The sequence below is a fragment of the Xylaria bambusicola genome, assembly GCF_022495145.1.
Source record: "Xylaria bambusicola strain CBS 139988 unplaced genomic scaffold F5B22scaffold_29, whole genome shotgun sequence".
NCBI lineage: Eukaryota > Fungi > Ascomycota > Sordariomycetes > Xylariales > Xylariaceae > Xylaria > Xylaria bambusicola.
The window spans coordinates 38,119-58,417 of NW_025953582.1; the positions used below are offsets into that span (position 1 = coordinate 38,119).

General features: G+C 48.6%; 9 protein-coding genes across 9 annotated transcripts; 5 read left to right on the forward strand and 4 right to left on the reverse strand.

Annotated features, from left to right (window-relative positions):
* Positions 1-2,143: 2,143 nt before the first annotated feature.
* Positions 2,144-3,265, forward strand: F5B22DRAFT_637192 (thiamine pyrophosphokinase-related protein-like protein; the record flags this gene model as incomplete). Its single annotated transcript, XM_047977400.1, has 2 exons — positions 2,144-2,268; positions 2,320-3,265. The coding sequence occupies 2 exons, from the start codon at positions 2,144-2,146 to the stop codon at positions 3,263-3,265; spliced, it is 1,071 nt and encodes a 356-aa protein (XP_047829526.1).
* Positions 3,266-3,404: 139 nt separating this feature from the next.
* On the reverse strand, positions 3,405-4,201 carry F5B22DRAFT_647785 (NADH:ubiquinone oxidoreductase 13.4kD subunit; the record flags this gene model as incomplete). The annotated part of the gene is made up of 7 exons (XM_047978927.1): positions 3,405-3,456; positions 3,528-3,692; positions 3,751-3,793; positions 3,856-3,933; positions 3,992-3,998; positions 4,068-4,088; positions 4,151-4,201. The coding sequence occupies 7 exons, from the start codon at positions 4,199-4,201 to the stop codon at positions 3,405-3,407; spliced, it is 417 nt and encodes a 138-aa protein (XP_047829527.1).
* A 98-nt stretch (positions 4,202-4,299) lies between these two features.
* F5B22DRAFT_245835 (uncharacterized protein) lies at positions 4,300-6,606 on the forward strand. The gene is made up of 4 exons (XM_047969964.1): positions 4,300-4,835; positions 4,889-4,960; positions 5,015-5,295; positions 5,354-6,606. Exons 1-4 carry the CDS (start codon positions 4,578-4,580, stop codon positions 6,336-6,338), a joined length of 1,596 nt encoding a protein of 531 aa, XP_047829528.1. The 5' UTR covers positions 4,300-4,577; the 3' UTR covers positions 6,339-6,606.
* Positions 6,607-8,212, forward strand: F5B22DRAFT_245820 (glycoside hydrolase family 5 protein). The gene is made up of 2 exons (XM_047969963.1): positions 6,607-7,687; positions 7,750-8,212. The coding sequence occupies exons 1-2, from the start codon at positions 6,875-6,877 to the stop codon at positions 8,095-8,097; spliced, it is 1,161 nt and encodes a 386-aa protein (XP_047829529.1). The 5' UTR covers positions 6,607-6,874; the 3' UTR covers positions 8,098-8,212.
* On the reverse strand, positions 8,202-10,874 carry F5B22DRAFT_245932 (alkaline phosphatase). The gene is made up of 5 exons (XM_047969965.1): positions 10,056-10,874; positions 9,796-10,003; positions 9,664-9,742; positions 9,040-9,600; positions 8,202-8,978 (listed from the first exon to the last, which is right to left on the reverse strand). The coding sequence occupies exons 1-5, from the start codon at positions 10,570-10,572 to the stop codon at positions 8,328-8,330; spliced, it is 2,016 nt and encodes a 671-aa protein (XP_047829530.1). The 5' UTR covers positions 10,573-10,874; the 3' UTR covers positions 8,202-8,327.
* Positions 10,875-11,962: 1,088 nt separating this feature from the next.
* Positions 11,963-12,917, forward strand: F5B22DRAFT_246032 (uncharacterized protein). The gene is made up of 2 exons (XM_047969966.1): positions 11,963-12,516; positions 12,590-12,917. The coding sequence occupies exons 1-2, from the start codon at positions 12,450-12,452 to the stop codon at positions 12,901-12,903; spliced, it is 381 nt and encodes a 126-aa protein (XP_047829531.1). The 5' UTR covers positions 11,963-12,449; the 3' UTR covers positions 12,904-12,917.
* Positions 12,918-13,898: 981 nt separating this feature from the next.
* F5B22DRAFT_647790 (uncharacterized protein) lies at positions 13,899-14,386 on the reverse strand (the record flags this gene model as incomplete). Its single annotated transcript, XM_047978928.1, has 2 exons — positions 13,899-14,222; positions 14,321-14,386. 2 exons carry the CDS (start codon positions 14,384-14,386, stop codon positions 13,899-13,901), a joined length of 390 nt encoding a protein of 129 aa, XP_047829532.1.
* Positions 14,387-14,777: 391 nt separating this feature from the next.
* F5B22DRAFT_647791 (uncharacterized protein) lies at positions 14,778-16,908 on the reverse strand (the record flags this gene model as incomplete). The annotated part of the gene is made up of 2 exons (XM_047978929.1): positions 14,778-15,921; positions 16,049-16,908. The coding sequence occupies 2 exons, from the start codon at positions 16,906-16,908 to the stop codon at positions 14,778-14,780; spliced, it is 2,004 nt and encodes a 667-aa protein (XP_047829533.1).
* Positions 16,909-18,131: 1,223 nt separating this feature from the next.
* Positions 18,132-19,683, forward strand: F5B22DRAFT_637198 (tRNA-guanine transglycosylase; the record flags this gene model as incomplete). Its single annotated transcript, XM_047977401.1, has 2 exons — positions 18,132-18,327; positions 18,467-19,683. 2 exons carry the CDS (start codon positions 18,132-18,134, stop codon positions 19,681-19,683), a joined length of 1,413 nt encoding a protein of 470 aa, XP_047829534.1.
* Positions 19,684-20,299: the final 616 nt, after the last annotated feature.

The window sequence follows — 20,299 nt, forward strand, 5'->3', positions numbered from 1 at the left end:
ATAATTTTTAATATATTTATATAAATATTATTATAATTAATACTTTATAAATTTATAAAAAGGTTAAATTAATTAAAAAATAGCTATATAATAGTTTAAAAAGGTATTTATCCTTTATATAAAACTTAAAAACCTTTTATAATAATAATTATTAATTATTAATAATTATAATAGCTATATTATTATTAAATTTATAATTATATACTTTTTTAATTATATATATTTTCTTTTTTTACCTTTTTATACTTTTTATATATTTTAATTATATAATTTAAGCTTATTTTTAATAATTAAATATATTTATTAAAGGATTTTAATAAATATTTATATAAAATGTTATTAAATATATTTTAATAAGTTAAAATTCTTTAAAACCTTTATAATTATTTATAAAGAATTATTAATAGAAAAAAATATTAAAGCTAAGTTTTAAGTAATTAAAATATAGCTTTATAATTATTAAAAGTTTTTAAATTTAAAGCTAATAAGGAATATTAAATATAAAAATTATAAAATAATAAAAGAAATAATAATTTAATAAAAAAAAATATTAAATTTTTATAATATTTTTAGTTTAATATTTATTTTTACGCTTTATAGTTTAAAAGATTTAATTAAAATAATTAATATTATATAGTTTAATATTTTAAGCTTTAATAAATTTACCTTTTATATATTATTTAAAAAGGTTAATAAGGGCTTTAACCTTTAATTTATAATAATTATAAATTTAATTTAAAAAAACAACAAATTAAAGGCTTAATTATAATTTATATAATTTTATAAATGTAAATAAATAATTCCGAACTTAAATAAGGACTTTGTTAATTTTCAAATAGTCCTTTAAAGTAGGGGTATTGAAATAGTAATTAAAGAATAAAGCTTTATCGAAACTATATTAGAATTTAATTAAGAAATGACCAATTTAAGCTTTAAAAGTAATAATAAGGTATAGGATTGTATTATAGTTATTATTCCGCAATAGCTTTAAATTAGCTTTATTGGTGGTTGAGAAATTAACTGTTGAAGGTGAAGGTGGTGTTTTTGGGAGGCTCGATTTTAGGTGGGTTGTTGAGGGGCTGGGTCTTTAGGTGGTGGGTGGGCTTAATATCGTAGTAGCAAGAACTTGAGTAGAGATCCACTGAAATCGGACAACTCAATTATGATGACAACATTGTTTCACCAACATGCGATGGAGCGCAGAGATGGCTCATGTGCGTTCAGCGTCTGTTCTATCACAAATGACATATATTGAATTCGTATATGCTAGGTACCGAGGGTCTAGTGCAGCTCTTGGGATTAAGGTAAACTCGCCAAGGTAACGATCGGAAGGAATGTAGGTTCATCCTGTTGGTTTCTGACTCTCACATACTGGATGGGCTGATGTTTCGGGATCGCTTGTGACGTGGCAGCTACATAAATGAGCCTCACTCTAAAATTCCCATTAAGACTTTGAGCACTTAAAGTCGCTTGCCTGCATATTCTTGCCCTCAGCTGCGTGGATCCGCTTGTTAAGGTTGTTTAGTACTTGCATAGGTAGTGTAACAGGGAATTTCTCACGCTTAATTACCTCTGGGGTTCAAACAGCGAGGAGAGTCACAAGTAAAATGCACGATGTCCCAAATACTGGAGTCATCTTCTCTAGAAAAAATATTGTTAATATCTAGATAAGGGATTGAACATGCTTGGCTGACATCTATCACTTACTTTCGTTAACCAAAAATGCCCCTTTTTCGAGCTCAAGAGGAAGTTAGAGTGAGAACGAGGGCAATAAAAAGGCGGGTATTATGGAATGCTCTGAAAGCCTGCTGCAAGCCTATGATAATTTAATTGTCAAACGACGTGCAGGGCGACGGGGATGTAATATGACATATTCGCGTAGCTACTGGGCGAGAAAATCAACTTGTCGCTTTGATCGAATCAAGGTATACAGGTTCCTTGTAAATTTTCTGCCAGACGGTACCGAGGAGTCGAGCCAAGAGAATTTGTGGCGGTTGCTTCATGTAGTTCAATGGGTTTCTATATGAAGACGAAGGACTCGAAGATGCCGTAAATCTCAATTGCGATGGATCAGCTTCTATACTCCTGACATACAGACCATATAGCCAGACCTAGGACGAGCCAAAATCCGCTCAAAGAAGCAATGGGTAAATGCTGTACACCATGCCTGCCTGTCCTCCTGGACTGTCTCACCGGACTATTCCTCCCGAGTTCGACAAATGACACCCAGTTCAAGTCCCTGCTCGACGTAGTCAACCACTGCGATGAGTTCGCCTCACACTCATCTTAAAAACAGACAGCCTCTCTAACTCACCTTAGTTTTCCCCTCCCCGAGAAAGACCTCAAAACTTACATCGCGCGAGTGAACAACCTATACCACTTCCACGTCGGCCGAGACACGACAACACTAGGTTTCGTGCTGCCCGAAGTAGCCGGCAAGTTCGGTAAGTGTGCAGGCTGGAGCGTGAATGACAAGACGAGTCCCAGAACACTTACTTTAACCGGTGGACACGACCACGACTCGCGCTCTGAGATCATCAAGACGACGATGGCGCATTTCAAGAATACGAGGGCATTCAGCATTCTCGAGAACTGGCGAGGCGAACTCAAACCATGTTATGGGCCCAAGGGCACCATGTTATTCTCCATCGAGCGGGCGGCTTTTCCTCTCCTGGGTATCGTGGCCTACGGCGTCATGCTAGTAGCTTACACGTGCAATGAAGAGGGCAGGATAAAGGGGCTATGGGTACAGAGACGATCGCACGAGGCCCGGACACACGCCGGTCTTCTCGACGGGACTGCCGCAGGTGGTGTTCCTATCCACGTAAAGCCGTTCACGACCTTGATCAACGAGGCGCAAGAGGAAGCGTCGTTCTCGGCGGAGCTAGTGGCGCAGCGAGCCAGACCGTGCGGGACTCTGTCCTACTTTCACACACGAAGGAGGGATATGGGGGGAGAAGTCGGCCTGCTGCAGCCCGGGGTACACTTCTTGTATGACATGGAAGTCCCTGACGACGTCCGGCCGACATCCAGCGATGTCAATGTGGAAGGATTCGAACTCATGACGCCGGATAGAATCAGATGGGAAATACTTGCCGGGAACGTCAAGCCGTGGTCTGCGCTCGCTGTCATTGATTTCTTTGTTCGCCACGGCATTATTCATGAAGAGAATGAGAAAGACTTCATCGAGATTTCTATGCGGCTCCACCGTAATCTAGGATTCCCTGTCTCGGGGGTCTCATTTCTTATGAATCATTCGAGTTAGTGCGAACTGATAATTAAAGGATGGTTGGGCTTCAGGAGCAGAAATATTGCTTGAAACGTCTAAGAAATTCTTATTGTGCCGTTGGCTACTAGGCTGGACACTGCTGGTATATACAGGCGACTTGCGCAAGGTTGTTTGCCTACTTCCTCTCAACAGTCGTCGGCTCCCACATTGTGACCTTTGACTTTACTCTGGTGTAATGTTAGCCGATCTAATCTCTTCCAAATCCTCTTACATGAGGATTTCACGAGCAAACACTCACGTGTTGTATGGTTTGTATGCGCCGCGGGATAATGTGTAGTTGGGAATGCTCTTGGGGTCGCTGTCCTCCCAGGCACGTTTCTTGTATTGTAGCAGGGAGTCTTGCGTCGGGGGTTTGTCGACAAGGTATGACATCCACGCGTGCCAGCCAGGTTCGATTTGGGCGCTGCGATGGTGTCGTTAGCATGATATGTGACGTAGGTAAACGAATGCTCGAAACATACGCATCGAAGTCGTGGACCTTGTAGTCTACCCATCTTGTTCGAACTAAGATCGGTCAGTACATCGGCCGTTGCCTTTCGCTCGGTCGTATAGGGATGGCGACATACGGGGTAGCTCTTCGGGGTTCTCGTAGTATTTGTTGCCCCAACGATCAGTGCCGATGAGGGTACCGGCCTTGGTGTCGCCTGGACATCATCAGCATTATAGTCCTGCACGCCCACTCCCATCACGTTGATCGCATACCGATATACTGTCCAATGCGCATCGGTGGTTAGTTGCTGTCGAGCGATCATCGGTCATGAATTCGAGGTCGACATACGTTTAATTGGCGCCAGGCATCCTAGTGAGGTGATTGTTAGCAGCAGTCGCTACGCTGGGATCACCGGTAGGATGTTCGCTAACCCTGACTCCAACCTTCCAGAGGTTCTTCACGGTTCTCGTGATGGTAGACATGACAGACGAGTCTCGATTGGGGGTGCCAACTCAACTCGATCTACCGTCGATAGTGAAGATGATGTCGGGGTTGGCGATTGACTGCGTCCATTGAAGCTAGACAAGCTTCGGCTAGACCCACTCTCGAATTGGCCAATGCCAGTCAGGCCAATATTCAGCTATCCGGCTATCGTTGGTATCGGGGTATTGTGTTATCGAAGTATCAAAAAGCAGCTTCAATAATGACGATTGCAGGAGCTTTGGATGGTGTGATGCTGTATATCGTTTTAGAGTTAGAGGAAGAATGGTCACAACAGCTTCGTTGAATTAACTACTCTCATTTCCCTTCTCTTCTCTCTCTTGTTTCTTTTTACTGGCTTCCTGCTACTCGACTGAGATGATCCTCCGAGGTACGGCAAGATGTTGTCGAAGCATACGACCTATCGTTCAGCGTCAAGCGCCACAATATGCTCGTCAATGCCGAAGACGATACTCGATTCCCGCCAGCTCAGCGCCTATAGGTAGCTCTACAAGTTCTGCAGGCATGCTGGCTCCTTTCACAAATGAACTTGACCGCCTCGCGCCCTCATTTAGGATCAATGGGTCTCAAATTCGCATCATCAAATCTCCAACCGATTTCTACGAGACACTGAAGGTACCGCGAAATGATGTCGAGACAGTATGCAGAGGCTAACCTGGCAACGATAGACCAAGATACTAAGCGCAAAGAACCGAATATTCTTGTCGACTTTATACATCGGCAAATCCGAGAAAGAGCTGGCAAGATTCCCTTCGACTTGGACCAATTGAGATGAGGTTAACGGAAGACTCAAGATCGCGACTCTACAAGAAGCGCTTCGTAAAAACCCCGAGCTCAAGTTGAGCATATTAACCGACGCCCTTCGAGGAACTCGCGAAGCTCCCCATCCCTCCTGCGCATCGCTGCTCGCGCCCCTCGTCACCGAGTTTGGCCCTGATCGAGTCGAGATTCGTATGTATCATACCCCAAACCTGACCGGGCTGCGAAAGAAGCATATACCAAAACGCATTAACGAGGGTTGGGGATTGCAACATATGAAATTGTATGGGGTTGATGATGAGATGATCCTATCAGGGTAATGATAAAAACGAGTGTGTTACGGTGTGCCCAGCAATGGCTAACATTGGATCCAGCGCCAATTTGTCCAACGACTATTTCACAAACCGCCAGGATCGGTACCATCTTTTCGCATCAAAAGATGTCACTGATTACTTTTGGAGGCTTTATCAAGGTGTTACTTCATTGAGCTTCCTTGTCGAGCCAACTCAAGAAGCTGCAGGATTCCGGCTCCAGTGGCCATCAACTAATGCTGCCCCATCTCCCCTTGAGCAACCTGCGAAATATGTGTCACAAGCGACCGATATTGTTAGGAAGTTGATTTCGTTGGGCGACGATAACGCAGGGCTCCCCTCGCCAGATGAATCGCCATCATCTAAAGACACGACTGTGTATATGCTGGGACAACTCTCCCAGTTACTACGACCTGATACTTCCACGGAGCTACCCGTTGTCACACACGTTTTGAAGACACTAGCAAAACCAGAGTACTCTAGCTCATCGTGGACTTTTACCGCAGGGTACTTCAACCCTGATCCTACGCTTAGGAATCTTCTACTCTCAACTGCCTCCCAAAACAACACGGTCATCACAGCGTCCCCGCAAGCCAACGGATTTTACGGATCAAAGGGCGTTTCCGGTCTTCTGCCTGGGGCGTATACATACCTAGCGAGACGCTTTCTTCGGGAAGTACATCAGCGCAAACGTGACTCCGCGATATTTCTAAAAGAGTGGCGAAAGGGAACTGTGGGTGAACCCGAAGGCTGGACATATCATGCTAAAGGGTTGTGGGTTACACTACCTAATGAGAAGGACCCTTCTATTAGTATCATCGGCAGTTCAAACTATACTAAGCGAAGTTATTCTCACGACCTAGAGGCTGGCGCTCTGATCGTAACCAGAGATGAAGATCTGAAAAAGAGACTAGGAGCCGAACAGAAATGGCTTCAAGATTTCGCAAAGCCCGTCACCCTGGACGACTTCGCTACTACTGAGAGGAGGGTAGGATTGAATGTCCGCATCGCTATGTGGATAGTCAGTCTTGTTGGAGGTGCCCTTTAATCCGGAGAACCCATTTGTTCCGCTAAGGAATTTGACATGTGTCAGACCGAATATCTGGGCCTTGTCGAGCGGGAGCATCTGAAATCGTGCATGCGATGTGGTAATTGATCTATCCATTAATCCACTCGACATGGCTTCCGGACAGCGGCCGTAAAACTTGGCCCCGTGGCTGTCTCCATCATTTACTGTATTTGTGAGCGGACAACTTCGCTCCGTGTACCATCTTAGACGCATCAAAGATACCCACGAATAGAATTGTACAATGATGTAACAATCATTTTTTCAACAAACTGTGCGTGTGTATGTGTGGTCAATTAGAAGACCAAGTGATTGCAACACTTGACCTTTAACATCCGCTTCGTCTCACCCCCGCATTGTCGAGATGGATTGCGGAACGGCGAATCCCCTTCTCAAGGAAGATGTTATAGCAAAACGACGAACCTTATAAAAGGGGACGTATTTCGGGACTGCCTAGTAGCTTGCGGATTTGCTCACTACACTTTCTGCCCTGATCAAAGCAAAGATCAATCACCAAGATGAAGTCACCCTCATTGCTCCTAGCGGCCCTAATCGCAGGTGCCTCGGCGACAATCTACTATGCTGGCGTTGCTGAATCTGGCGGTGAGTTCGGGGCCTACGGAACTCCAGGCACCGGTATCCCAGGCACATTTGGGAGAGAATACCAGTTCATTAGCGAAGCCGGCGTAGACACACACGTGGACCAGAACCACCTTAACCTCTTCCGCATCGCGTTCCTGCTCGAGCGCATGTGTCCTCCCTCGACAGGGCTCGGCGCGACTTTCGACGAGACACATTTCCAGCACTTCAAGGACGCCGTGGACTACGTCACCATCACGAAGGGCGCGTACGCCATCCTCGACCCGCACAACTACATGCGGTACAACGACCCGAGCGCACAGCCCTTCAGCGGCAGCGTGATCGGGAATACCTCTGACAGCACCGCGGCAACGACGGCGCAATTCGGCGAGTTCTGGGGCGAGCTCGCTGCGCGCTTCAAGGATAACGAGAAGGTCATCTTCGGCCTTATGAACGAGCCGCACGATATGGCGACGCAGCTCGTGCTAGAGAATAACCAGGCCGCGATCGACGCGATTCGCGCTGCGGGAGCGGATAATCTGATCATTATGCCTGGGAACAGCTGGACGGGAGGACATGCGTGGACCGAGGGCAGCGATCCGAGCAGTGCGCTCATGAACAAATTCGTCGACCCGGCGAATAACACTGCGATCGATATCCATGAGTATCTTGATGTGGATTTCAGCGGGGGTCATGCCCAGTGCGTCAGCGATGCGGCTACGCATCTTGCGGAAATGACCGAGTGGTTGAAGGTGAGGATTGAGTTTATGGCTCTATATACCTCAGTTGAATATTTCGCTAATATCAAATGCAGGCCAACAACCTGAAAGCTTTCATCACTGAATTCGGCGGCGCTAATAACACCGGCTGCGCCACGATGCTAGAAGACATGCTGAATTACATGTCGGAGAACGAGGAGTACATCGGCTGGACAGCATGGGCGGCCGGACCGTTCTGGGGCAGCAATAGTCCATGCTGCACGGACTCGGTGCAACTCGGAAGTTTCGAACCCGGTAGCAAGGCGTTCGACGGTTCCCCGGGCTTGTACGATACCGTTTGGCTGCCCGTTTTCCAACCGCTTGTGCCGGAGAAGCTGCAGTGGAGCGGCCCGGCGTCTGTTAATGGAGGCGAATTGAGCATGTTTGAAGAGCGTGCGGAATAATGAAGGCGGCTTTGAGCTAGCGATATACGGTCAGAGGAAGAGGCATCAAAAAGTATGCAGTGTTATCCATGTCACGACACCGCAGATTATGCACAAAACCACCATTCCTTCGCAAGATTTGCAGTACATAAGTCAACACCAAGTATATATATACAAGAAAATTTCAGCGCGAAAAGCCCACACTTTCAACTTCTAAAAGATTAAAATTACACATTAGCCCCAACGGGTACTTATTCGTGCGACTTGCTGCAACTCGGCTTCCCAGGGTCACCGCCAGCCTTAGCATCCGGACGGCCCAGACCAAGACAGCTAGCAATCTTGTAGAAAATGTCAATATTTCCATAGACGCCGCCAAAGCTAGCCTGGCAAGGACCCATGGCGAACACAGGGACATCAGTAAGCGAGTGGACGCCCGATGCCTCGTCCGTAGCCAAAGTACCGTTGACCACGAAACCGTCCGGATTATCCTCGGGGTTCGCGAAGTTATCGTCTTCATCGAAGCCCTCGATTTCCGCGGCAGGGGTCCGCGGCCCGTTCTTGTGCACGCGGAAGTTCTCGCGGTGGTCGGGCATGGCGCCGAAGCCTTGCGCGAGCGTGTACCGCGGGTCCCAGTTCACGGGGAAGTGGGCGCCCGTGTTATACGAGACGCCTGGCGCGGCGTCGGTGTATTGGGATAGGCCCGAGTTCTGGTAGGTTCCCACGGCGCGGCGCTTGGCGCGGTTCGTGGACTGCTCGGATAGGTACTTGGTGTCGACGCCGCCGAAGACGTCGAAGCCGTGGCCGTGGTCGGCCGTCACGATGACGAGCGTGTTCTCGAGCTCGCCGATGGCTTTGAGGTGGGCGATGGTGGCGCGGACCGTGTCGTCGAGCTCGAGGAGGTCCTGTGGTGGACGATGTTAGTTATGAAAAGCGAGATTAGGAAAAGAGTAAGTGGGAACGTACACCAAGAGCACGGTCGTAGTCAAGAGCGTGCATCTGCTTGTCGATGGAGGCACCCTCGGCCATGAGGAAGAAACCCTTGTCACCACCTCGCTTGTGCAGAATATCGATGGCCTTCAGAGTCATGTCCTTGAGGCCGGGGAGATCGAGAGCAGGGCCCTCAGCACCAGTGGGGTCGTTGGTGAAGTCGGCCAAGTTGTCTGTGTACACGTTGCGGTCGAGCCAGACAGGGAGGTTCGAGCGGCAGAAGATTCCGAGCGCCTTGCTGCTGTTACCGAGCTCGAGCAACGAGGTCTTGTTCATGCTGATATCGTAGCCGGCGTCGGCGAACTTGGCGTAGTAGTCTTCTCCCTTGTAACTATCCTTGCCGGGATAAAATTGTTCAGCACCACCGCCAAACCAGACATCAGGGCCCTTCTGGTTGGTCCAGGTGTAGTTCGTCACGGAGTTGAGGGCCTGGTCGACTAGAGCTCCGAACTGGTAACGAGAGCGGGAGTGGCCGGTTAGGGCAATTGGAGTGGCATCAGCAATCTGCGCTGTTGAAACAGCACCCCAGGCAGAGTCCTGGTTTTACAGGTTAGGTTTTTTTCATGTGTCAGTCAACCTGGCTGTAAAATATTGACTTACCCAGACACGTCGCAGGATTTCAACAATAGTCTCGACCTTAGGGTCGTCGAAGGGATCAGGGGAAGAGTCAGCGTAGACGCTGTCAACAAGTTAGTCTGCTATTTCTAATGGCTGACTTGTGAGGAATCTCACCCCATGGCATTAACGGTGCTCTTATGGCCAGAGTACAGAGCAGAGGCCGAGTTAGCACTATCGGTGATGTAGGTATCAAGCGAGTGTGTCATCTGGTGACCAAGCACAGGGAACTTGTCTAGCTGGAGAAGGGACTGGTATTTTCCGTTGATGCTCTTGTGGCCAATGAGGCGGGCAGCCGTGATCATGTTGGTGGTCATTCCGTCACCTATTCAAAATTAGCGCCTAGCTATGAACATCTCTTGTATCCTACTACATACCAATGAAAAGAATGACGTTCTTAGCCTTCTTCTTGGTAGCCAGAGGTCGCACAACCCACTCAGCACGAGTGGTCTTGTCACCATAGTAGCTCAACTCAACGTGATACGTGCCAGGCTCGTAGAGGGCCAATCGGCGGTAGGCCTTGGCAGCAACATTAACGACAGAGGGTGCATCGGCGTCCTCAGCATATAGGTCCTCATACCATGAGAAATCCCACTTCTCAAGCTCGGGCTCCTCAATGTCGAAGAACTTAGCAATGTCCTGTGCCTTGCCACCCTCCTTGGTGATAGTGACAGAGAATTTCTCATCCGGCTTGCCGTCATTGTAGGCCTCAGACCCATTGACCGGAGCATGGACCTCGACACGCAGGTCGAAGTACTGACCAGGGAGGAAGTCGGATTGATCCGGGGGAAGCACACAGCCGAGCGACGGGCAGGCACCGAGACGCTGGTAGGTCTGGCCAGCAACCACGGTGAAGGATGCCGCCAGGGCGGCGAGAGAAGCGACTTTACCCATTGGTCCCGGGTATTCCGATTGGCGCGCAGAGCAAATGTCTTGGTCGCGAACTCCAAGTTCCAGGGTCAGTAGAAGACTGGGTCAGATCGATCCATGGCACTCGAGGGTATCATGGCCCCGTTATATATCGCCGGTATCAATCGTAGAAATCTCGCGTTCGAGTGCGCCAAGGTCAGCCTCTGGGACCCATGTCGCGATGGCTTGAGCCATGAAAGCTTCTATGCAGTGAGTATGCATGGGAACATCACCAAGCTCGTGGATGTTCATGGGTTAACAGGGCTGGTCATCTTGGCGATTCCACTTTTGGGCACGTTCTCAGCATTTGCATGGCTGTACGTCGTCATGATCTAAATTAGACGGCTCTAGTAATGAGTACAATTACCGACAATCACGGTGATTGTGCATACCACGTGTTTCCCAGTTCCAAGAAAAGCTCATGGGTTGCAGCCTTTTTCACCAATAGCGATATGGTAAGACACGTGCTTAGCTACCCGATGCTATCTATGAATTCTTGGGTGCGGGGAAGAGCACAACGCGAGGGTGAGATAGTGTCTCCAGATGGTGATAATTTGTCGAAGTTAAAATGTGATTCAGGAGTCTAGACGGGCCGCCGTCTTGCTCCGCAAAGTCGTGTGCTCAGTTGCATTGTCCTACACTGCACGAAGATGATTCGTCTACCATGTCCATGTGAGGCAGCTCAGACATGGTGTGAGTTACATCCAACCCATCCTCTGCGTTACCGGCACGGTACCTGTCAAGTCAGCTCCAGCCCGGGTCTTCAGCTCATCTGTGGGTGTTCTCCAAAGACAGACCAACTGTGGATGGGATATGGAAACAGCCCATCGGATTCCAACACCGTACCAGCACAACATGAGTTGGCTTGGCTTGGCGAAGGAGAATAACCAATTTAACGTGAGGTCGACAACGTGGACGATATTCGCCTCATGATTGGGCGCTGAGGGCGAGGACGTTGACGTCCATGTCTTTGCCAAGACGACAAAGTCTTAAGCTGAGGACTTGGCGATGTTGGTCTCCACAACAGCTTCGATCGAAGTTGAGCTACATGCATACCTTTTCAACCGCCCAATTCACTGCCATTATGGCTGGCCAATTTTCACAAAAATGCAGGAAAATCTACCCGTTTCCAGCGTTTTCAAAGCAGCACGAACATTTCAAGACGTTGTCAAACGGATGCTGTGCTCCCGACAACGGGCTTGGCACTGGCTCTGCGGCGACCCCTCATCAATATGGCTACACTTGTGAGAGGTGAAGTTGAAATGGGCAAAAGGAACAATGAATTAGGATGGGGTATCGTGATGCGTACCATGTCCTCTATATCTACAGAGTTGGACAAGGTTAATTGAAGAGCAGATTGAAGCCAATTGACTGATTATGAGTGGCAAATTTTCATAATATCATAGTACAAAACTCTTTGCTAAGATGATGCCCGAAAAGTCAAAGCGGGGTTGCAACATATCCAAACCGCCTTGCACCCATTTGAGCGACAAGACATGATACGGATAGATATACGGATTCTCTGTACGGAGTAGCCAGCTATAAAAGAGGAAAAGATCACGCTCTCCACCGATTCCTGGTGTTGCGGCGCACCCGACCAGGGGCCCGAGATCCCGGACGCGATGACGATGACAAATGGATGACGTAGTTGACGGTCAATCAATTGGCACGCAACGCAAAACACCAACATGAAACTGGTTGCCTATGTCGGCTTATATAACCATTTCAATCAAACATATGCTCCTCATGCATAGTCAAGAGAATAATAAATTCAGTTCACATAGTTACCACTGAATATCCCATTGCTACAATCTGGAAAGACGGACTAAAAGCGATTCTCCAAACAACTAACATCGATAATCATGTATATCCCCACAGCACAGAGCGTCCTAACCGCAGGCCTAGCCCTGACAGGTTTACACAACAAACGTACGGTTATCATATCCTCCCTCATTGCAGTATTCTATCATCTTCGTTACCGCACCTACTAACCAAACCTCAGCATCGGAGGTAGCCTCAGGCAAAGTCATGGACTACGCAGTAGAAAAGTGCTACGACGGCGACAACACGCGCTGCACGACGCCGTTCCTAGTGACCAAGTCGACGTGCTACGAGATCAAGTGGTCGACGGCGGGCGCGCTAACGCACACGACGGCCGAGGTCCGCGACGCCGGCTCCGGCGAGCTCGTCTACTACCGCGACACGGACGGCCAGTGGACCCCCGAGAAGGGCGAGCTCGTGTACATGGACTTCAAGCCCAAGGTGCCCGGGACAGGAAACTCGACGGTCGAGTACCGGGTTACTACATGCGAGTAAATCCGCGTGGGTGAGTGAGTTACGGATCTACTTGGGTACGAGAGATGAGGGTTGGAAGAATACCGGGTTCGATGCAGAAGAATAATGCGGCCGGTTAAAGAGGCGCGGGGAAGACGATGCATGTGTACGATAAGATCCGGCTGGGATGGTAATAGCAGGCTTCCTGCGAACTCGCGATGTACATGAACAACAAGAACAGGAATTTGAATAGTTAGCCCTGATATCAGTGCCCGACATCATCGCAAAGTGAACATGAACTTAGTTCGCTATGGCGTAAACTAAAACAAAGCATCTCACGCTCATCATTCTGATCCAGGCAACGAGCACATCGGATTCATCACTCGTGTTACCATCGAGAGTAGCTCTGATTCGCTAAACATCCATCGCTGAATTGAACGATAAGTATGTTCTCTTTGGCCCTATCATACGCGCCAACAGTCCAGCACGGTCTCGGATGGCCATGCAATGCAGTCATGAACTCTCACATTCCACACCCTGTTTCCAACGATAGTTTCCGGATATGCATACTCATAGCATCGCACACGCGGCCGGCGCCTATAACCTGATCGATTATTTCCTCTAAGCTTCGCTAGCACGAAACGATGACCTGCTTATAGATATAGAAAACCCAATATCAGGGAAGTTCAACCGATCCATGCAGATGGTGCCTTGGAGACCAGGAAACCAAGCGTGTGCTTCCGTTCAGGTGTATGATAAGTCAGAACTCTGGTAATCATCCTCTTCTGCGGCAGAAAGTCTTGATTCCACACGCCTAATGTCGCATCAAAGCTGGCGCCACGAAAAGTTAACTCCCTTCATCCCAGGTAATATAAAACCCTGCTCCTAGTCTCGCAGCGCCTTTTCCCAACTATTCTCATCACATCCTTCTCGTTCCCCGCGCTTCTCATCCAAAGATATCGAATCAACACACCACAAAAAGCTATACAGCAATGGGTAAAAAACAGCCACAAGCTTCTTTCGTTCGTTTCCGCCAACTACCAGCCGAGCTTCGGCTGATGATCTGGGAAGCGAGTCTGCCGGTTCGGAATATTTGGACGACTACTGATTGGATCAGGTCGGATCTCACGCGGTGCGCCAGTGACACGGTTGTGAAATGCGAACAATGGAGCAGAAACAGGCCTGCGCACCTCTGGACATGCCACGAGGCCCGCAAGGTAGCTCTCGAACGACGTCCCTGGAAATTCGAGCAGATAAACATGCTCTATATACACAGTGGTCTTGCTTGGGGCATTTTCTACGGTAGATACTGGGAAATCTACGTAGGGCGTGTCCGCACGCTGGTCCTCGGTACTGAATGGCTATACCAGAAATCAAGATCAGTTGCAGTCAGCAGACTGTTCAGATTCAAACAGCGCGAACTACACTTGCTGGACCGGCATATGCAATCAATTCGTACAGTGTTTCGGACCTGGCACAAAAGAGACCCACTGGCAAGCACGGTGGACAAGATTGTGTTCGTCATGGCAACGGTGAGATGCCGTGGGCCAAAATGGCTTTTCGAAGACTCCGGCCTTGTGGTGCTTGGGTTCAACGATCCAAGACTAGTACGAGCACTCAATTACGTAGCGTCTTTGTGGGCGCGTAGAAAAGCTGGGAGCAGCCAAAGGGCCCAGAGGGCCGTTTACGAAGCGAGAGAGAGAGATAAAAAGCTCCTTCCAGAATGGGCTGCCATGAAGTACCCAAAGCTAGCATGCGCCGTCAGTCGTCTCTCGTCGGCTCTAAAGAGACTCGCAATTGATGATCCATTCACGAGTCAAGTTCTGAAAGATGGGAAGCTCGAATTGGCAATAGCTTTTGAGAAGAAAGGCGGAGTGCCATATTGGGAAAAACGCTAATACGAGTTTCAAAGACGCTTAGAACTTCAGACGCTTACATAAAGCACTATTAACTCGCTCGTCATCATCATCATGAACGAGACTCCGCCCTTTGACTCTGGAAGGCCCAGGTTTCATTTCAACCCAGTCCAATGCCGCATTCCACGTGCCGGCCTTAGTGAAATCTCCAGTCGAAGTGTTCAGTACATAAGCAAACCTGAAATATTCGTTCAGAGCAGAGCTGTTATCACGGGTCCATACGAACTCATCAGAACCCTTTTCGCCAAAGTAACCTCTGAACCTTTCTACATCATTTACTAGGATGCTGATGCCCATATAGTCTGGACTGGATGGAGTCTCCCATTTGAAAGTGATTGATGCGGGAGAGTCGTTGATGATTGGAGGTAGAAGAGTAGGCAACGCAGAACCAAGCTGGCCATCTCCCAGCAACGCTGCTTGCGTTTGAAGCACGGGATCAAATCCCCAGCGGGCGATTCCATTGACAAAGAACCCGACCAAGAGGCCTTGATAAACCAGGGAGTAATGTGTCTGTATGCTGGTCCCAGGGAGGAGCAGCAGTGCGAGAATATAGTGGTGGAGTCGCAACTCAAGACCTGGCAAAGGAAGTGCAACGAGGATGGCAACGAGGAGTAGAGCATACAGCTTCAGGTAGCGGATGAATCGACCCTCCTGTTGAAAATCCCATGCTTGGAAAATGATGATAACGACCAGGATAAAAAGAATGAATGACAGAGCAACTATGGCGCCTGGCTGCTGGTTGAGGTCATGGCCGGTCAATCTCGAGATAGGGATGGCGTCAAAAGTATAGTTTGTCAAGGCACCTGTCCAGCATGCACCAAGCCACAAGATTGTTTTCTCAACTTGAGCGGTCAGTCCTCTAAGGATGCGCCGAACGCCCATCTTGTCATAGAAAACCCAGGCGCAAAACATGGCCGGAAGGAATTTACCCAGCAAGTTAGAAAACAATGGTGCGAAAGCCCCATTAAGAGGTCGATCGGAGGCCAAGCCAACCTGCCAGAAAGTAATGATAAAAGTGGTGAAGAAGAAGGCGGCGGAGGATGTAGTGAAAAGAGATAGCACAGCAGTGAAGGTCACGGATATGGCGAACAAAGACCACCTAACATCTTTAGCGTCGCATTCGATGCCTGGAAGGAAGGTGAAGCTATTATACACGCTGGGGTCAGTAATGGCCAGATAGGGAAGCGGTTCAGCCCAGATTTCGGGAACATGCCAGAGCATGGGACCCGAAACCAGCTTAAGGGGGGAATAAATGACTTCAAGGAACTAACCTGAGGGGAAAATTGGAATCAAAGGCAAAGCTCTCTATACCATGACGCTTCGACGCAACGTAGTCTCGTTGCTCGCCAATGAGCGACACAACACCACAGCCACCTTGCGAGCTGGAAATGATACCGGAATGAATAGCAGCGCCACATATATATGAATCACCTCTATACACCGGATTCAAGTCGTTAGACGGGTCAGGGGGGCCGCCAACAATCAAAGGCGCATAAACAATTTCCTGGGTGCCAACAGCTCGAGGGTTAAGCGCACGATAATTCCCGCAGTTTGCAGGACACCGGAAAGCAAAGCCTGTGTTGTCAAAGGGCCGGCAGTTCACGCCGTCAAGACCACAGCCATCGTTCTTGTTCCAGTATGATGTGCCACAGCTAATAGCGGAAGGCATTCCCCACCCTTCAATCTTGGAAGCATTCTGACTTTGCCAAAACACAAGGGCAAAGGTAATAATCCAGGCACCAACGTAGGCGAAAAGGAGCCATAGACGATGTCGTTTCTCGGGCAAGACTCGATCAAAGAGGCGAAGGTGCGCATGCTGTATCTGTGGAAAGAGGGGGTTGATCTTGTGTATCTTGGGAGGGTCAGGACCTTTAGCCCACTCCGGGCGACTTTTAACCCACTTCACGCATTCGTCAAGTATTTTACGTGGGGGATATGGAACCCATTTCAAGCGTCTCCGGCCTTGCTGATCTTGCATAAAGAGCGGCGGAGGGCTATCGTCGGCACGTTCAAGTCTTTCAAAATCAAGAGGCGCGTCAGGGTCGTCGAGTAAATGCCGACGCAGTGGACGTCTTTGTTGAGCTTCAAAGTCGGGTGAGCCGGAACGGGAGTCAGTACTACTATGGCTCATGGCTATTACGACGCTCGCTGGCGTCCGGTGTCGGGTCAAAAGACAGCAGCATCAATGTCTGACGTGGTTTCGAAAGCAAAGCCACAAAGTGAGGTATCGTATGTGTGTATACAGGCGGGGACAGATCCGTCGTTGATAGGGATGTTGTAAGCGGCGGGAGGTAGGTGTTGGTGTTTGATTGTTCGGGAGGATAAATGTGTGATACAACGAAATCTATAAAGCGGTAACAAGATAGCATGGAACGACAATCATCCTCGATCGTGCAGATGATTTTGTGGGAGGACTCGGAATGAAGTAGTATTGAAGTAATGTAGAAAGGCTGAGAGCCTGCTCTGCCGTAGTCTATTCTATATAGAAACTAGTTTCAAAGAGACTGGAAGCTGAAAACTGTGTTCCAAAATGTAAGAAAACGCCCAGCCATGTCGGAGCACGTTAGTACGATGTTTTGCGGAGAAGATGACAAGCAAGACGACGGAGATCCCTTGATCCATCGTCGTTGAGTTGGGGGTGGTTTCTAAAAATATGCTTCTTTTCCAGGGAGGCAGCTACGATAGCATGTACAGTACTCGCGGGGGCTCCACTTTCCATCTCCAATCTGTGCTCTTGACAGTTGCAAGAACTAAGTAGGTACTTAGAGTTTGGTGAGAACTGCGCGTAACCCATGGTACCCCCGACGTTTTCAATCCATCTCGTCATTTACAATTCAACGACCACGACCTTCCCAATTCCCTGGTGAGAACCAGAGCCAGAAGGAAGAGCAAAGGTTAGAGATGGAAAGTGAGTGATCCGATGAATAGGTAATGTAGGTACTGTACCTAGAGAGGTACTTGGAGAAGCTTTTATCTTATCTTATCTTCGGCGCCACTGCAGCCTGCCAGCTGTTCACAACTGCTAGCATATTCTCACCTCTCTTCAGCCCAGTTCTTAGAACAATAGCATGTTTAGAATTGAGATTATGAGGCTTTCATCGCAAAGTAGAAACGTCTCCGAGCTCTGAATCCTAAGACAGTCTAGAGACGGCATACACTTGCAAGTTTTTGGACGAGTGTTTGCATTGTTCTCACATGTTGCTACTTTACGCCTACGCCAAGAAGATCCTGGTTCTAGATTCGTCTTGCTCACTCACATACAGTTCCGTACCTGATACTCGCCCACTCACTTAGTTGGTTACTTGTTAACTATCATATCAAAGCATGGTTACATCCGAGGCTGATGGGAGGGCAATGTTCAAGATCCTCAAGACTGTAGCCACCGATGGCGTCGGCGCTCGTCTGGGGACACTATCGCTCCCCAAGCGCCGCCCAATCGATACACCCAATTTCATAGGTCTCACTGCGCGAGGTGCCATACCTCATCTGACCCCGGATAATGTCAGCAAAAATTCTGAGCTTGGTGGAGTATATGTTGCTCTTGAGGATTGTAAGTCGGCTTGTAGTAGTGCCTTGATCCCAACAGACTTGGGCTGGGCTGGGCTGGTCTGAGTTGGGTCTCACATCTGAGCTAACACGGCGCTCAGTCATGGAGACGACTCGAAAAAAGACCACACCGCCGCTTCTAGATATCAACTCGGAAAGTGTAGAGCCTTTGCACTCGTTTACGGCAACCCCTTCGCATATGTTCACCGTCCTCGGCGCAAGGCGGCACCCAGCCATCAATTCACCCCTGGGCAATGCGACAGACTCAATATCCATCTATACTTCTACTGGGTTTCAGAAACTTACGAATGAGGCGTACCGGAAGTATATAGGCACTATACGGCCAGATATCGCCATCCCGCTAGCAGATATGACATATTCGCAAGCCACAAACCCCATCGACTCGAAACGACGCACCAACATCGCGAGCTCAAAACGGCAGCTTCGCATGGTGGAACGGACCGAGGACTGGCTTGCTAAGTTTTTTGAGGCATCCGAAGACAGTAGCGAGCAAATCCATCCTACAGTCTTCGCCCCGCTTCTCCCATTATCTTATCCTACGCAGTGGGAATACTTCAACCAGCTAGAGCAAGACTTCGCCGAAAAGCTATCAGGACTGGCAGTCTACGATGTTGACGTTCTTCCTGACTTGAACAATCACAGTCCCTTGATACCTTTGCCCCGTCTTTCGCTCGATTACACAGCGACGCCACAGGAGATTCTTCGCCAAATTCAACTAGGCGCGGACCTCTTCACTGTGTCTTTCCTTAACAGCATATCCGACGCTGGCATAGCGCTCTCATTCACGTTCCCACCTCCCTCAGATTCAGATTCTGGTATCAGACCACTTGGTATAAACATGTGGTCAAAGGAGCACGAAGTCGCAGTAAAGCCACTTATAGAGGGCTGCAAGTGCTACGCCTGCACAAAACACCACCGCGCTTTCCTACATCACTTACTCAATGCGAAAGAAATGCTCGGCTGGACACTCTTGCAAGCCCATAACTACCAGGTCATCAGCGATTTCTTCGCGGACATTCGCGGCTCGCTGGATGCAGACCCTCCGACATTTGAAAAGGGCTACGACAACTTTATGAGAGTTTACGACTCAGAGCTACCTGCGGGCACGGGAACTAGGCCGCGCGCGCGGGGATATCATTTCAAGAGCCAAGGAGGTGATAACAAGATCAACGCTCCCGGATGGGAGAAGTACAGCACAGATAGCGATCCGGCTCTAGCGGGCGAGATGGCAGGGCTGGCTGTGACTGGAGCGGCAGCAGAGGGCAAAGAGACACCTCTTATACCTGATACCGACTCTGCTGAGCTCGATAAACAGGGATTCGCTGAGATCTCAAAATAAAGCGTCAACCTCACTTTAATGAAGCGACCAGAGAGAAGTCACCGGCGTTCCGACCCCGAAATGCTGGGTTGCCAGTACATAACCGCAGAGTTTCTGCACATACAGTGTACAGCAGAGTTCATGAACCTCGTGCGTAAGAACCAGCTCATGTGCTCTAGCCCTGTCATAGATATACCCAAAAACCAATCTGTCAACAACACTCCACTGCTCTAAAACGTGCCGTTCGTTTACGACTTCGGCCTTATTTGATCCAATGTGCTAATTGTGGCCATTGAGCTCATATAGTACACAAATCGACACGAAATTTATGAGTAGCTTGTAATATTGGACACTTGCTACTTCTCTACGAGGAATATGTCAATAACACCCGCCATCTTAGAAGATTCCAGATGCCATCACTCATATTCATGGATGCAGCAACCTAGCCCATAACATGGTAACTGAAGATTCTGACATTCAAGCATTAACACCTATAGATGAAATACACCCCAATACAGAGGGAACCCATTATATCCGACTCCCAAACGCCGAGCGAAAACGCTGCAGCGCATGATTCCCATTCCTCCCAGTCCGTCTAGAATCTATATCTATGGTATCCATTGTGTGTATGAGGTTC

Bases quoted from the DNA above. Each gene is read 5' to 3' on its own strand.
- F5B22DRAFT_245835 (XM_047969964.1), top strand. From the start codon at position 4,578: ATGATCCTCCGAGGTACGGCAAGATGTTGTCGAAGCATACGACCTATC. The intron at 4,836-4,888 runs GTACCGCGAAAT...TGGCAACGATAG, and splicing joins ATTTCTACGAGACACTGAAG to ACCAAGATACTAAGCGCAAA. The intron at 5,296-5,353 runs GTAATGATAAAA...CATTGGATCCAG, and splicing joins GATGAGATGATCCTATCAGG to CGCCAATTTGTCCAACGACT.
- F5B22DRAFT_245820 (XM_047969963.1), top strand. From the start codon at position 6,875: ATGAAGTCACCCTCATTGCTCCTAGCGGCCCTAATCGCAGGTGCCTCG. The intron at 7,688-7,749 runs GTGAGGATTGAG...TATCAAATGCAG, and splicing joins AAATGACCGAGTGGTTGAAG to GCCAACAACCTGAAAGCTTT.
- F5B22DRAFT_245932 (XM_047969965.1), bottom strand. From the start codon at position 10,572: ATGGGTAAAGTCGCTTCTCTCGCCGCCCTGGCGGCATCCTTCACCGTG. The intron at 10,004-10,055 runs GTATGTAGTAGG...AATTTTGAATAG, and splicing joins GAACGTCATTCTTTTCATTG to GTGACGGAATGACCACCAAC. The intron at 9,743-9,795 runs GTGAGATTCCTC...ACTTGTTGACAG, and splicing joins AGCACCGTTAATGCCATGGG to CGTCTACGCTGACTCTTCCC.
- F5B22DRAFT_246032 (XM_047969966.1), top strand. From the start codon at position 12,450: ATGTATATCCCCACAGCACAGAGCGTCCTAACCGCAGGCCTAGCCCTG. The intron at 12,517-12,589 runs GTACGGTTATCA...ACCAAACCTCAG, and splicing joins GACAGGTTTACACAACAAAC to CATCGGAGGTAGCCTCAGGC.